Genomic DNA, 16454 nt, shown 5'->3' with positions numbered 1-16454 from the left:
GCTGAATTAACAGGGCAGTACCACCAGGAGGATCAGGGTCTAGCTCAAACCAGAACATTTTCTTGGGTGTAAAATAAGTACTAGCTGGCTGATTTGTGTGTCTGAATGAATATGTGTGATAATACAAGAGAAGCCACAGCCCATGCCTTTTGCTGGCTCTATGTTGTTGATGAGATCAGGTTTTTAACTATTAAATGTTCCCTTTAATTGTCAATTTCTGCTTTTGCTGTAATCTGGGTTGCAAGTCCTGTTTAGTATTTTTGTGTAGTTCAATATTTAACAAATCAAAATGATCAGTGCTGTATTTATACATGATCAAGATTATTTTGCTGCTGATAAAGGTTCAAGTTTAACTGAAAAGAATTAATTTAAAAAATTAATCCATTTCTGTTTTAGAAAGAGAGTGAAGATGAAAATTAAGCTTTTCTGCTCTGTCCTTCTCCTCTAGGATGCTTCAATCTTGATCCTAACAGAGTTTTGGATATCATTCTAGAAGTCTATGAGTGCAGGCCTGAGTATGATGATTTCTTTGTACCACTGATAGAGTCTTACATGTACATGTGTGAGCCTCAAACTCTATGCCATATCCTTGGTTTCAAATTCAAATTTTATCAGGTAATGTATTTCTGTTCTTAATTTTTGGGGTTTGTGGGTGGTGGGTGAACTGCAGAACTGTAGTCAGTAATAACAGATTTTCTGCAGTTGTTTGTTATTTTGGTTTTGTTTTTTCTTTGGTTTTTTTGTTGTTTTGTTGTTTGGTTTGGGTTTTTTTTTTCTTACACAGAAATTAGTTTTTAAGTTGCAAAATTCTGGTATTAAAAGCAATAATTTCATTATTTGAGTGGGAGTCTCTTACCATATTTTACAGGAGAATGCTTAATGTTCTCTTAAAAGAGCTGAAAACAATCTTGATACCTTCCACTTGAACTTGTAGAGTTATGTAAGGACTGGCATGAACAAAGAGACTGTACATTATAAACAGGACTTATCCCCAGGAGTGAGGAGCATGTTTGCAGGGGAGTCATGGTTGATATTTGATAATATACTCAAGAGGTTTTTTAAAATGTACAATTAGGAATTACATAAAAGAACCATAGGGTGTGAAGATAAAGTTCTTGTTTCTCAAAAAACTGAAGGTGTATTGTAGTAAAGTCTAGTGAGTTGGAAGTTATAGCTGTTAAAATAAGATGGTAACAAGTAGAACTGTGGGTTAATATGTTTCATCTGAACAGAAATCGAGTGGTTCCTGTTTTATAATCTTCTGCTGGGTCTGATTACTTTTCTCTTAAATTTTGATGTTGTCCATTTTAGGATCCAAGTGGTGAGACCCCTTCCTCCTTATACAGAGTTGCTGCTGTCCTTTTGCAACATAATCTCATAGATTTGGAAGATCTTTATGTTCATGTAAGTGACAGTACTTCTCTGCTAGATGCCAAAGCTGAGGACATTTTAAAAAAAGAAAATCAGATACTTTATTCTATTTCTAAATTTTCAAGTTCGTTATATTCTGTGCAATACCTGCAGCTGTACAATATTGAGTGACTTAACATTTTCGGTGCTTTCTTAATGCCACATACACAAATAAGCACACATTCAAATATGAATGCTGATAAACTTTATTTGAATTATTGGTGAACATCCTCCAGATTGTTTACGTTCTGGTAGAGTAGGAAGCTGCAGGTAAATGCCTAAGTAATTTTGCTTAAGAATTAGACCCATCAAGTTTTTTGTTACAAGATCAGTTTTTGAGAAAAGTGGTAAGACAATTGGCTCCAAATACTGTTTTAGTTTAATAGTATGGTTATTTTTTTTTAATGCTTGCAGGTTCCTGTATAGGCCTCTCATTCTCTACAAGAATTCTGACCATTTGTTAGGTTGAAAGAAGGAAATGGACTTATTCTCTTATAAACCAACCAACATTCCATTTTGATGAATGCTTAACAGTGTGTTGTAGTTATCAAATTAATTTTACATTATACAAGAATTTTTAATATCAGAATATCTGTGGAATAGTCTTAGGAAATTTAAGATTCAACTCTTCCACTGAAATCAAGGAAAGAGATCTAGTTACATGTGTGAAAGGTTTGGAATGTAGTCCTGCCATTAATTTGTGAGGCATTTCATAGCCTGAGTCACAGTCTCATCAATATTGACTCACCAGTAACTGTCCCTGGCTTCATAGGAGTATTTTAGCTGAAAAAGTGTTGGGTGGAGCAAGAGTAGGAGTGCATGTGTCAGATAATTGGTGTGGAGTGAGAAATGTGTGTTGATAACGCTTGTTTTTAAGAGAATGTTTGTAAGCTTACAAAACATGCTCAGACTTGGGGTTACAGTTGCCTGTGCAATCTCAGCTCAGACTTGTGCAGGTATGGTCATGTTTTCTGCCAGGCTTAGGCTTGAGGGTCCCTGCAGTCATTGCACTGTTCACCTGCATGATGGTGATTCTCAGTCTCATTCCAGAATCTCTCTGCCAGTCTCTCTGTCACTTCATGTTTGAGATGGTGTATTTTTTAAATCTCTTTTCAGTTCAGGCTTAATTTAACTTGCTATGAAGGTTTCAATCAAATAATTAGCATGTAGGTGTTGAGTTTGGAGGGGTGTCCATTGTGTGGCTCCCATAGGAGAGCACTGCCAGGATTATCATATTAAGAATGTTCCCACCTCTGCCTTCCCTGCCCTTCCAAGCCTGTAAAAACTGTTCTCAATTAGTGTGTGTATACACACAGCCATATAGAACATATGGCATCCTAAAGATACAATTTACCCATTGGAATTCCACACCAGATACTTGTTGGGGAAGCCTAGTAGTTCTCCTGTTTTCAAATGATAAAAATGCAGCTCCTTTTACCTTTCCAAGTGGGGTTGATTCTTCCCCAAATTTCTGTGAAATGGAGGAATTCTGTCATCCTTCAATGATCAGCTTGGGCAAAGAAAACCTAATAAAAATCTTCTCTCGTTAAAACCATTAGAAGAAAAGAGGAGTGCATCAAAGAGGTCATGACCCTGCAGTAAGTTGGTTACTTACTTATTTGCAGCGAAAATGTGATTTTGGTTTCAGGAGCTAAATTGAAGTTTGGCTTTGTGAGAAAAAGTTCTTCTTTTGTCTCACAACTTGACCTTTTAATTTTTGAGTGTAGATTTATATTCCTCACCCTGATTATTCTTAAGTACAACACTATGCTGAGGTTTTTGTCATACTAGGTACCTTATCTTAAGATGGTTTTTAAAGAACAGATGTTACATGTGTTTAACCCACATTGCCCATAAATTAAAAATGAGGTAAGCTTTAAACGTTTTTTCTTTAAAATAAATGTGCAATGAAAGTGTGTGGCTAAGTAGGTTACCTGGTTTTCCTTGGTGATTAAATTTTTCTTCCCTTTAGATGAGCAATATTTTGAATATTCACTTGGATTAAAGGCACTGAGTTTTGTTAATGTTATCATGGATTATGTGTGTAATTGTCACCATAAAGCTATAGCTGGATGGTAAATTGGAGGGCAAGGGAGACTCGGACAACAAATAGTTGTGAAGAAGTAGAGTGGTATAATTTCTCACGAGTCCTTGATTTCAGAATTGTCTGCTCTTAGTGTAGTTCCCTGTTAGGGATAATGGCAGCAAGGAAAAGAAACTGGTACCCTGAAACACTGTCAGATTAGTAACAAGAGAGGACCAGGTTCTTCTCCAAGCTCAGGTGATCCACAGTAGGAGTTGGTCACTTCAATTTTCAGATAAAATGTTCTGTTTTTTCAGCTTCTACCAGGGGATAATGCCATCATTGAGGAACACAAGCGAGACATAGTGGAAGCTAAACAAATTGTCAGAAAACTTACAATGGTCGTCTTATCATCTGAAAAGACTGAGGAAAAGGAGAAAGAAAAGGAAAAAGAGGAGGAGAAGACTGAAAAGGTGCAACTGAATAGCTTTCTTTTCAGTAAAATTATTTGAATTACATAAAACAAAACAATTGTTATAGAAACATATTTATATTTATTTGAAAAACAGTTACGTGCTTCTCGAATGGCTTGTATTTGTCTTCCAACTGCACTCTGTTACATTGAACATGCAAAAACGCATGGTTTGGGGTTTGTTCTGGATTTCTGTGCATAAAATATTCTTGGTTCAATGGCTAATTGATTTCTTCCTTCCCTTTTTTTTGTATTGGCTCCACTAAGTATGCCCCAGCATATATACACTTCTAGGGTTCATGATAGTGTAATCCTAGTTGATGTCATAAAAATAAGGACATTAGTTCTCTTAATCAGGAATTGGGACATAAAGATTTGCCAGACTTAGGAATGTTGGCGTAATTGTCCTGCATTTTAGAAAAGCTTTTAACAGAAGATGTTTACTTGTAACTGCTCTCTGTGCTCTCTTTTAAGCCTGTATCTCCATATGTGTAAATTTATACTCTTAATTTAAGTTCCTACTAAGTCAGATTTATGTTGCCCTAGCTCTAATTTGATTTAGTGTGTCCAAGCTTTATTTTAGAAACAAAGTTATTTGATTTCTTAGAGGCCATTCTGTTGTCATCTTCATTTGAGTGATTAAGTACTTCTTAAACACGTTACTTAAAACAAAAAAAAAAAAAAAAGAAAAAGAAATGCTTGATATATGCATTTTTAAGTTGCATGCTGGAGTTGGGGGAGGGTTCCATCAGTCTTGGTCGTTTCTGTTTTTGTATTTCTGTATCCTATTGTATTCCTTATCAATCTGGTTTATCTACCTAGTCCTACTTCTTCTACACCACCTTGATTCTGTTAATCTCCAACCTTCCTTCCTCCTTTCATTTTTCTTTCCTGGCTTGATAAAGCTAATTCTATTTTCTTCCCTCGAGCACCTGCCCTCTGATGCTCAACTGCAGCCACAGCTGCTGCCTATTTCTTTCACTCACTTTAGATTTCTGATCTCCTGCCTTTTGCTTACACCACATTGCTTTGGCCCACCTTCTCTGCTGTAAGATGGAACTGCCCAGAATTTCCTGAAGGGTGCTTGTCACCCTCTTCTGATGGAAAAATAAACTCTTGATGGGACATGGAGAGTGTCTGCATTGCAAGTAATGTCAGAGGAATTAAGACAGCTTTCATGGCTAAGCTTTAGAATTAAGAACTAGGGAATTTTAATCTTTAGCAGAAACTGCAGCATTTTTCTGAAGGATTAAAGTGACAAAGTCTGTGCCTGTGTGATGGGAAAATTGAGAGCTATACTTCTTAACAGAAAGCAATTTCTGTGACTGCACACACTGTTACGCAATGTGTGCTGTTTCTTGAAAAGCTTCTTTCTGTGTTAAAAGTATTTTTTGTATGTGCTTAGCTGCGCACTTCATAGCAGTTAGGAGAGTAACTGCATGTGAAAGGTGCTGTCAGCCTAAGTTTAGGCACATTGTATTCAGCAGATCATTTTAATATACTATTTTGATACAGTTTCATGGAATAAGTGCCTGCATAAGGAAAGCAGTGTTTAAAAAGTATTGACCTGACTTTTTTTACATCCATAATGTGCTTATTTTGTGTGGTTACAATTCATTACTATCTCGTGACTCTAATATGAATAATTTAGTCTTGACAAAGTGCTGCTTACTTTTGCCTTTTACAATGCATTTGCCATAACTGTGTGATAGGACATCCAGACAGGTCAGAGTGTGGGCAGCAGGAATGGCTTTGACAGCAGTTCCAGAGTGACCCCTCTGTGCCAGACATGTCTTGGCTTTTGGAGAGCTCATGTCAGAATTTGCTTACCCAAAAGTAAAGCAGTGTGTGAGCTCCACAATTCAGCATGAATAGAGACCTTGCTTGGTTTTGCTGTGGAGCTTTCCTCTGCATGTTACCATGTGCTATTCTATTTTCAAAACTATCAGAAAAAAATTTGCCAGTGTTAAACTTTTAAAGAGGAAAAAAACCACTAAAGCCGAACAAACTGTAGAACCACGGGAGTGTCTGTTTTCTAAGTAATTATTGTTCTTATCAATTGGCCTTCTCTGTTTGTGTGGTTTAAATAAAATTATATTTTGCTTTAAAATAGTAAAAACATTTTGTCCTAGAATGGTAATTTTTCTTTCCTGGGTGTAAACATCATCTTAGGCTTGTAGTTACTTACAGCTAGTTTTCCTTACTGTTAGTCACTGGGGGCCAGGGAAAACTAACTTATAATAATAAAACATATCAATACCATGCCCCTTAAGAAGTGCTTTAATAAAGGCATGACCTTAATTATAGAGTCCTGCTTCCTGTTATGCTTGTATTACAAAGGGAATTTTGGGAAAACTTTGTGTAGACTTGCACTTAAGTCTAGAGTCTCCTAGAATAAATGCTAATGTGAAACTTATTGTACGGGCAAACTAGGATGGAGAAAGGGTTTGGGTGTGGCTTAGCTTTTTCATTATTCTAATCTGCTTTTGCAAGAGAAGTTTGTGCTTTTAAACCCAGAAAAAAACCCACAGCATAAAGGATTCTTAAATGCTTGAATTGTTCTTAAAATGTCCTGTGAGGAAACAAGCTGCAATAGATTGTGACAGTTTGAAAAAATACGTGATCAAGCATACATCAGACAACTTTATAAATTTCTGTTTAAACTTTTTCTTTGATCTAAATGTTAAATTCTACATGGATTGGTTTATAACTTGTTTTGGTGTTTTCTTACTATCTAAATGTCTAGCTCAGTTTTATTTTGCTTATGTTGTTATTACACGGTTGATATACAAGGCTTTTTTCTCTAGCTGTGGATTGCAGCTGCTTAAGGAGATGTGTTAAGGAGACTTTATAAACACACTTTTTCTTTATTATCTTGCAGCCTCCTGATAATCAAAAACTTGGCTTATTGGAAGCCTTATTAAAAATTGGTGATTGGCACCATGCACAAAGTATAATGGATCAGATGCCTCCATTTTACTCTACTTCGCACAAGCCGATTGCAATCGCGCTTTGCCAGCTCGTCCACGTGACAATTGAGCCTCTGTACCGCAGGTAAAGTGACAGCCACAACTCTGCTGCTGCACAGGGGATGAACAGTGCCTTTACAGCATGAATTCACTGATAAGCCTAATTATAAATACATTTCTAAAGTTTTCACTTCTGTTTCATGTGAAATTATGCACATTTTATTTTTCAGAGTTGGTGTACCTAAAGGAGCTAAAGGGTCACCAATTTCCTCTTTGCCAAACAAGAGAGCACCAAAACAAGCAGAGAGCTTTGAGGAATTGAGAAAGGAAGTGTTCAACATGCTTTGCTACCTTGGTCCTCATCTGTCCCATGATCCCATTTTATTTGCAAAAGTAGTGCGCCTTGGAAAAGCATTTATGAAAGAGGTTGGTATGACACAACAGTTGGTCAAAACATGAAAAATACCAATTACTCTGATGTCAAAAAATGCTTGTCTTGCTAATTGTGTGATATTCAAATGCTGAAACAGAAGATCTTGACTAAGGACAAATTTGGAGAACCTTATTTTTGATCAGTGTTATGAATTTTGAACAACTTTAGGCACTTTAGGTTTATAACCACGGATATTTAGTGATATCTAATTTCCTGTTATGGTATTCATATTTTAAAATATTATCTCTGTGTGTATAATTAAAAAACCCAACAGACATATGGTACTGACTGTCCTGAAGTCCTTCTACATTATTACAGCAACAAGGTAGTCAGCAAGGATTGATAACCTAATACACGTGCAGTACAAATAATTTCAGCTTTCTGTTCCAGCTTTTAGGTTACTTGGGAAATGGGGGATGTTGCATCCTTTTACTTAATGGGTTTTTCCCATGTTCTGCCTAGTTAAAATGCTGCTCGTATTGATCCCATGTCAGTGACAAATCTTTAGGTGCTGCTAAAGATGAGTTTGATGTGGAAATCACTTCAAGTTGCCAGCTTCAGAAATTAACTGATCTCTTGAGATGGGTTACTGTTCTTAGACTGTGTGTCTGTTGAAGGATTGGCAGTATGACCTGTTTTAGAAGGCTGAAAGTTGAATTTTTATTTTGAAGTCCCTTAAAATGTACTCAGTAGTTCAGATTGAGGATAATCAGATCTTCTTTTCTGGCAATTTGCTATTTACCTGACAGTTTCTGGTTTATTCTCAAGTCAATAATAGGGAGTGTGTTTTTTTTTTTTTTTTTTTAATAACAGCTCTGAGAAACTTTGGAATAAATAATTTTTAAATTGCTATTATTATCAATGAACAACCAGTCCACCACCTCAAAACTTAAAAGCCATGGGTTTTGTTGCCCAGCATTTTAACTTATGAGAGAAAATTGGAGAGATTGATTGATTGAAGTGGTACTGGAGGGGAAGTTTTCCATTTTACAACTTTTATTTACTTAAAAGTATTTTTATTTCAACTGCAGCTAACAAATTCTGGAATACTCATATACCACCATAATTTATATACCACCTGAGGAGAGGCTTTCATGTCCAGTTGTACCTGATCATGCAGAGCTAAGAAAGCAGATGACTCTTGGGATTGATGATATTTTTGTTCAAAATAGCAGATTTTGTCAAGAGAAGTTATTCTCTTGACAAAGTTATTCTCTTGTTAGGTTCCAAGATGCAGTGATAGGGTTGGAGACCTACAATAACTTTGGGTTCCATGTAGTCTTTGTAATAAAATCAGGGAAGCTTCAGCTATTTCCCTACTTCTGTATCTCTGTATAAGATTTCCCGGTGGTAAATACTCTGACTTTATAGCAGGCCCATTTCTTGCTGGCCAGTAAGAAGACAGATGTGACTTCAGTGGTAGCTATTTTGCCCTTACAGTGCAGTTAAGTTGGAAATTATAATTTTAAGGGACTAATGCATTTTATTGCTGTCAGCAGACTTAGGACTACTTTGTAATTGAAATATTGAAGGTTTGTGAGAAAGCCCTGTTTCTGAGGATACATACACTGGAATGGAGATTACATGGTTATAAGAATCTCTTGTGCAGGTTTACTGCAAATATACTTATATAACTTATATAATAGTTTAATGTATTTCTGACAAGAATGAGCAACATTTTAGCTATTTGCTTTAGGTTGGAACTTTGAAGAAATTCGTCAGTGACAGAGTGGTTAAGGTAACATAGGGAAAGTTATTTTTAATGCATTGTTGCCATCAGCATGTTCTAGTTGTGAAACTACATTTAACACGCAGTAGAAATACTTGTAACTGAAGGTAATTTGACTTTTAAGTTAACCCATACAGTAGTTAAAAAGTTAGACTACTAACATTGCACTGCAGCTTTCATGCTAAAGTGTACCTTTAAAATAATTCTGCACTTACTGGTGTGATAGCTTAATACGCTTTTCATGGTGAGTGGAGCAAGCAGAGAGAGTAATTTAATAATGAAGTCTAAAAGCTTAAGAGGGTGTTACTGTGAGAGAAAGATGGGGGAAATAATCTATGGCTGTTGGTAACTGCATTGGAAGTCCTCAGCTTATTTAAGTAGAAGGTGAATGCTTATGCAATTTTTTTTCCTCTCCAGTAAAAAAATTCAGTATTTCACATGTAATAGCAAGTTTCTTTGTAGTTCTAGCTATTATTTATTTTTGGACAAAATTGTCCAAAGTCTGTATGTATGTAAGGAATGTGTTTCATCCATGCATTTGAATTTCTATTTAAAAATACTTTAATGCTGACAGATGTGGCAGATTAAACATTGAAGAGATGCTTGGCCCCTCAGGTTTATGCTTTTGCTGAGATAGCCCTTTTCTGAAACTGTTACATTAACTGTGCTACAATTAACATGGTTGTCTTTGTTATAGTTTCAGTCTGATGGAAGCAAACAAGAAGATAAAGAGAAAATGGTGAGTTTTGGAGGAAGGTGTTTTTATGAAAGATTGTAATGGTGACCAAATGTGCATTTTACTTCTTACTTGCTTGGAATCAGCTGGAAATCCTCCAGTTATTTATTCTATAAATTCACTTCATGGTGGGGAAAAGCATAGAGAAAAGACAAATTGGAAGTAGGGGAGGTGTTTATTGGTATGATGATTTTTAAAAAAAAAGCTTAATTTATTTACTTCAAAATTTTCTAATTTATTTTCAAGATTATTCGCAATGAAATCCAATTTCAGTATAAATCTAACATACAAAAACAAGTGTTTTTTTTTTTTAAAATCAGCAAATGCGTTTTCAATATGAAGTTTCTGCAGTTTTTATTGTTACTTACTCCTCTTTCTCAGTTATCCTGATTTCTTAAATCATTGCAGAGAAAATTCCTTCTCAGTTTTGTGTTTTATTTTGGTTGTTTTTCATTGTTGCTATAATTATTCTAAAACAGCTCAGTGGAAAAGAGAAGTGTTTAAGAAAAGCTAAGGGTGGTAGGATACTGAAAACATGGAAATTGGAAATGTATCTTGCAAACATGTATAACGCTTTCAGGTTTTTATCTGAAATTTTGAAAATTGAAGTAAAGGTGAGGAATACCTTAATACACGGAAGGCAGTTACTAAAATTTTCTTCTTGGTTGCACTTCATGCAAGTCCACATAATATCCATTTTTTAATGGTATGTTTAATTGGAAAATTAGTGCAACCTGTTGATGATTCCAGCAGCTTTGTTCTAGTATCTTATATAGGCAGATAAAATATTGACAGTATCGATAGTCTGTAAAATATTTACTGAATGATTTATGATGGGAGATATTTCTAGGTCCTATGTAGATTTTTGTTCTGGAAGTCTTAATCTTGTGGTGTACTTGTTTTTTTATCAAATTTTCCATTTGTGCATCTGCACACTGCATGTATAACACTGCTTCTGAGGCACTTCCTGATAGTTACCTTGGATTTTTGTCCTTATCCCAGGAAACACTGTTCAGCTGTTTGTTGAGTATTACTGATCAAGTCTTGCTTCCATCCCTTTCCTTGATGGACTGCAATGCATGCATGTCTGAGGAATTATGGGGAATGTTCAAAACCTTTCCATACCAGTACCGGTGAGTAGAATGATTTGTTTCCATCCTTTGGAATGTGCTGCTGAATTGTCAGTTCTGAAATTCCTTTTCCTGTGTAACTCTTCCAGGTACCGTCTCTATGGGCAATGGAAGAATGAAACATACAATAGTCATCCACTGCTTGTGAAAGTTAAAGCTCAAACCATAGATCGAGCCAAATATATCATGAAGTAAGTAGTCCATTCCCATAAATAATTATAAACTGTAGTACAGTGTATTGCATATCTCTGGCTGGAGGAAAAAAAAGCTTGACAAAGACATTCCCTGTCCAGTGACTTAGTAATTTCCCAAATAGTCCTTGTTAATAAAGTATTTAATGTATTGTGATTAAAAACCATGAAATAAGCAAGGATACAGACAAATTTGTCACCAATAAGGGTATATAATCTCTGAAAAATGTCCCATTCAATGATTTAAAACCTTTTCCATGGGTAAGGTTTATAAATTGCCCTGCTTATGAAATGCACAAGTGCTACATATTTCCTCTCCTCCAAAGAGTGTCAAGGATCTTGTCATGTTCTCTGTAATTTGAATGTATGGCAGTAGGTTGAACAGAATGATTTATTCTCACCCTCAAGTAGGCTCACAGCAATTTCAGATTTACCTCACATTTGATGTCACCATCAGGGAATTAGGTTCTCCATTTGCCAAAAGCAAATAGTGTGTTACAAGGTGGATAACCAGAACCTTTCTATATAGGCAAGACAGTAATTGTTTCTGGATAAAAGACTTTGCACTCAGAGCTGTGAAAACTAGGAACAACTGTTTTGATTCCCTTCTGACTTGCTGCATACACCATAAACCTTTCTTCCCTTCCCCTGGACAATGGATTTCAGTTGTGCAGGTGAACTACAGTGCTGTCAGTTGTTGAAAATCATTATGTGCTTAATTAATTTACTGTCAACTTCAGGTTTCAGATTGAGCTCAGATCTTCAGCAGGAAATGCTGTGGAACTGTAACGCAAAGAAATAAATACTGTTTTTCAGTGAACAGAATGCAACAAAAAATGACTTAACTACAGCTAAGTTAAATTTCCAAGAGCAGCTAACAGCATCACATGGTAGTTCAGTGTATGTGCTACAGGTTTCATTGAGGCTTCTGAAATGTTTGAAGTTAAAGCTACAATATGGTCCATAGTGATAGAGGGACAGCTGGGCTGGTGGTACTGTCTGCATCTTGGAGGATTTCTCAATTTCCAGTTTTTAATGGATTAACATTATGCTAAGATGTCTTGAAAACACATTTCCTAGTGAGAGTTTAGTCTGAGATTAACAAAGGTGATCACAGAAACTGACCTGTTCTTTTAATATTCTTCTATTGTCTTTTGTAATAAAATATGTCCTCTTTTACAGGCGTTTAACTAAGGAAAATGTGAAGCCCTCTGGAAGGCAAATTGGGAAGCTCAGCCACAGCAATCCTACAATTTTATTTGATTATGTATGTAGTTACATGTATTTCAATGCCATTTCATCCTGACAACAGATAACTGAAGTTCAGGAAGGGGCCTGCAGTTCTATCTTTATTATTTTTTACTTTTAATGCAAATTTTAAAATATAGTAATTAATAATACTTAGTAAAATATTAAATGTGGAAACATCTCTTGAATAATCAACTGCAGAAAAAATTTAATTTCAGATAGCACAGGTGGGTCTCAGGTACAGGGATCGCTAATCAGGTTATGCAGAATGCAAATTCAGGTCAAGTTGCTCTGACAGTTGTCTGTGAGTGGGATGGAGAAAGATCAGGGTAATTTAGAAGAAAACTTAAAGCTTTGAAGTCTGAAATACATCTAATGAAGTTGGGAAGGATTGTTAAGATTGCTTGGTGCTACAGAGTTCTGGAGAGGTGTAAAAATATGTTGATGGGCCTCCATCTCATTCACAAATGTGACCTAAGAGTATGGATTTACCAGTTTTTAGATTGTACTTGAAGTTACTGCTTCAATATACACGTGTGTCATGTACCAAAGAGAACATCCTAGAACTTGATTAATACAGTTTATTTGTAGTCTTTCGTGACTTAGCTTCATGGTTTTATGGTTTTGTTTTGAACAGTCTTTTATTGTAGTATGTAGCAACAGGAAATCCTGCTGCTAAAGTTTAGGATTCTTAAGAAATATTAGGAAAAAATGTTTTCATTATTTTATTTGCCTATAATTGGAAAGAGAAATTATATGGAATTATTTTTACATGTTAGAGACATGTTTCACTTTAAGGTACTAGATAGATTAATGAGATTGCCTACTTGATGGTTGTTTAGGACCTTTGAAAAATTAATTTTAAGCATGTTTTCTGTAGGTTTTGAAGACAAGTATTGTTAAATGATTTTATTATGTGAAAGATAAGAAATACTGTCCCTGTTCAGCTGAATGTCTCTTGTAACTTGCAGATTTTATCACAAATACAAAAATACGATAATTTGATAACTCCGGTTGTTGATTCGCTGAAATACCTCACTTCCTTGAACTATGATGTCTTGGCATGTATCCTTTGATATAAATTATTTCATCACTTATTGATAAAGCTGCAGTTGTAGCCAGATTAAATTTGTTATCTGTGAGTAAATATTGTCTCTGTTTTTTGCTGCTTTTTGCTGGAAATTTTAGTAAAGTTTGCAAATACCTTTGCTCTTGTAGTGTGTTATGGAACCCTCTCTATTAATTCTTTCACACTATGAAAAATTATTCTTTGTTTTTACTAATTTCACTCTTGTAGGCATAGCGATCCTGTAAATAGGTAAATACTGCTTTTAGGTTACTATTTCATGGTTTTATTTTTTTAAAACCATAATTATGTTAGGGCTTGCTGTACTTATATATCATGGTCATATATTATAAAAGCCAGAAAAAACAAGTCTGTAACTTTTGTGCTTGTATGTTGAAGAAAAATACCTTCTTTAACTCCACTGAAGATTGTATCATTGAAGCATTGGCAAACCCAGAGAAGGAGAGAATGAAGCATGATGACACTACAATCTCAAGCTGGCTGCAGAGTTAGTATTCTTGTTTTATTTATTACAACAATGTTTTTAATACTTATTACAATGATGTTTAAAATACTCCACTCTCCCATGATCTATTCAGCCGTTGATCATTATGATCAATATTTCACTTGTACCTACTGGCTAATATTTTTAGCAAAATAGAGAGCTGTCAAGTTTAATCAATAGGCATTTTTTTCCCTTTGTATTCCAGAAATGCATGTATTGCTAAAATGCCATATGCAGTTTGTTAATGTTTATTTAATAAACAGGTGTAGTCATTGCTGTTTTTCTTTGCTTTAGGTCTGGCAAGCTTTTGTGGTGCCGTTTTCCGAAAATACCCAATTGAACTTGCAGGCCTCCTGCAGTATGTAGCCAACCAGCTGAAGGCTGGCAAAAGGCAAGTATTGCACAATGGATCCTTATAAATTCAGTTTATATGAAGTGTTATTTAGGTGTTTGCTGATGACAGGCACTTGATGTAGTTGTTGCTCTAGCAGTGGCAAACTCCATTCGTAGCACTGGGAAGGTTAAATAGCGAGAGAAAGAATAATACACTCTTTAGTACATTACCTTTCCTTTAATTGTATAGCTGTGGCATTCTTGAAGCAGGGCTTTTTCATCTTTAGCTTATTTTAATAGTTTTTTAACACCTAACCAGACAGGGGAAAAACCCTTCCAGTATGTAATTTCATCGTACACATTATTGTACATTATTTAAAAAATAAGTATCCATTATATAAAGCAGTGTGACTATAATAGTTTGTTTTTCTTTTCTCATAATGTCTTCTCTGCAGAGATGGCTCTTAACATTTTAATATTATTTAAGTACTTTATCCGATTGATTTAGTGGTAGTTGAATTGCTTCTTCATGTGTTACTGTCAATCATAACTCAAAGTTTCCAATTTGACTTTTCCTTTTGTCTTTCCATCGTCATCACTTAGTATTACTGTTTCATTTACTTATTTAATTTTAATTTTATCACATACGTATCAACTTTTTTCTATTAGAAATCCCCATATGGTTACTGAAAGGCACCTTACCAATGGTGGTAACACAGCCTGTTATTTTAGGGTAGTTATGCTGAGAAATGTAGTTTTTTCCCCTTCACTGCAAAATAGACATTCAGTCTCATATACTCCTCTGTCCCTGCATTTGTTCTGATGATGGCAATCACACTGAGCTACAGAGGAATGGTAAGTAATGTTTATAGTCTTTCCTCAAAATCACAACTGCAAGTATTTTGGGGAAAAAAAGTCAGTGTAGTACTTGGGATCATAAAAATAAAAGGGATTTACTGGTATGGCCAGTTTCATAGGACTGCAGTATTCAGGTATTGGAGCTTATGCTAATATTGCACAGTTCCTAGACAGAAAACATACTTATGGTTGGAACAGCAAACAAAAATATAAGTGATATGAATTATTTAAAGATAAAACTTTGTTTTGGAAGGCATAGGTAAATGACTTTATAAGTAAGTCACACAAATTTCAGAAGTCAAATAGAAAACACTGCTGCTTTGTGTGACTTGGGATACAATTTATTACACTTCTGTTGAGGAAAAGTAATTGTCCTTATGGAATTCAGAGCAGGAAGTAAAACCTAGTCTCTGGGCAGGATGTTTATTGGAGTATTTTGTATATTCTGTGTTTCAAGTAAGAATAAGATATTTTCCATGTTTCCAAGTAATCTCTCCAGACTTAACTTTGCCAGTACATTTCTAAGGCTGTGTACTATTCTAGAAACTCTTAACAAAATATAAAATACTCCATATTAATGAAATAACTGTATAGATACAGTTTGAAACTGTAAAGCAACAAAAGGGAGCAATAAACTTGGATTAATTTTCTTATACTTTATAGCACTACATTCGCTATCATCTTCAAAAACAACTAAGTTGTTCTGAAATCCAACTGTTGAATGACTGCATTGCTTTTAAGTACAAGCTTTTTACTTGCAATAAAGAAATTCTTGTGCTTGACATACCAGTTTCTTCTTGAAAAAATAATGGAAATACTGTTTGACATGCATTGTGGTGCTGCTTTGTAATATATATTGAATGTCAACTTCTGGTTCTTAAACAAATTGTCTTGTTTTTACTCCACTTTTCTGTTTCCTTTGCAGCTTTGATTTGCTTATTTTAAAAGAGGTAGTGCAGAAAATGGCAGGAATAGAAATTACTGAAGAAATGACGATGGAACAGTTGGAAGCCATGACTGGTGGAGAACAACTGAAAGCTGAGGTGTGTTTGTGTTAAATTTAATAACTATTGCTTTTTGTTGGTGGTTCTAAAGGCTCTGGTTCAGGAACTCTGGCAGCATAGTTGATAAAGATGTGTGCTTTATCAGAGTTGCCCCCTCTTTTGAGCTTACAGGCCTTGAGACAGGCAGCCAAGGCAGTGTAGATGTGAACCTTAGTTCTTGTGCATCACAGCAGCTCATATTCAGGAGAGATGTTCCATGACAGATCTGTGCATTCCAGCACCCACTGAGCTTGGATGTGCTGCAGTCCTGCTGGCCCAGCCCTGCTTGGGGGGAGTAGCAAAAACTG

At 35.3% G+C, this 16454-nt stretch overlaps 1 protein-coding gene across 3 annotated transcripts in view; it reads left to right on the top strand.

Moving 5' to 3' along the window:
- Positions 1-16454, top strand: part of THOC2 (THO complex subunit 2) — a 49162-nt gene that overhangs the window by 12557 nt on the left and 20151 nt on the right. For all 3 annotated transcript variants that reach the window (XR_004148311.2, XM_021548460.3, XM_031504792.2), the window contains exons 8-20: positions 449-615; positions 1312-1404; positions 3751-3906; positions 6787-6959; positions 7105-7300; positions 9734-9775; positions 10775-10905; positions 10992-11093; positions 12276-12360; positions 13313-13406; positions 13835-13915; positions 14207-14303; positions 16029-16146. Coding sequence is in view for 2 of the 3 variants with exons in the window: in XM_021548460.3 (XP_021404135.1) it covers positions 449-615; positions 1312-1404; positions 3751-3906; positions 6787-6959; positions 7105-7300; positions 9734-9775; positions 10775-10905; positions 10992-11093; positions 12276-12360; positions 13313-13406; positions 13835-13915; positions 14207-14303; positions 16029-16146 (1535 nt within the window). In the remaining variant the exon portion in view is untranslated. The remainder of the gene's footprint in view (positions 1-448; positions 616-1311; positions 1405-3750; positions 3907-6786; positions 6960-7104; positions 7301-9733; positions 9776-10774; positions 10906-10991; positions 11094-12275; positions 12361-13312; positions 13407-13834; positions 13916-14206; positions 14304-16028; positions 16147-16454) is intronic.

Source organism: Lonchura striata, chromosome 14 (assembly GCF_046129695.1).
Source record: "Lonchura striata isolate bLonStr1 chromosome 14, bLonStr1.mat, whole genome shotgun sequence".
Taxonomy (NCBI): Eukaryota; Metazoa; Chordata; class Aves; order Passeriformes; family Estrildidae; genus Lonchura; species Lonchura striata.
The sequence above is the reverse complement of the archived record's forward strand: the minus strand, read 5'-3'. Positions and strand labels throughout refer to the sequence as shown.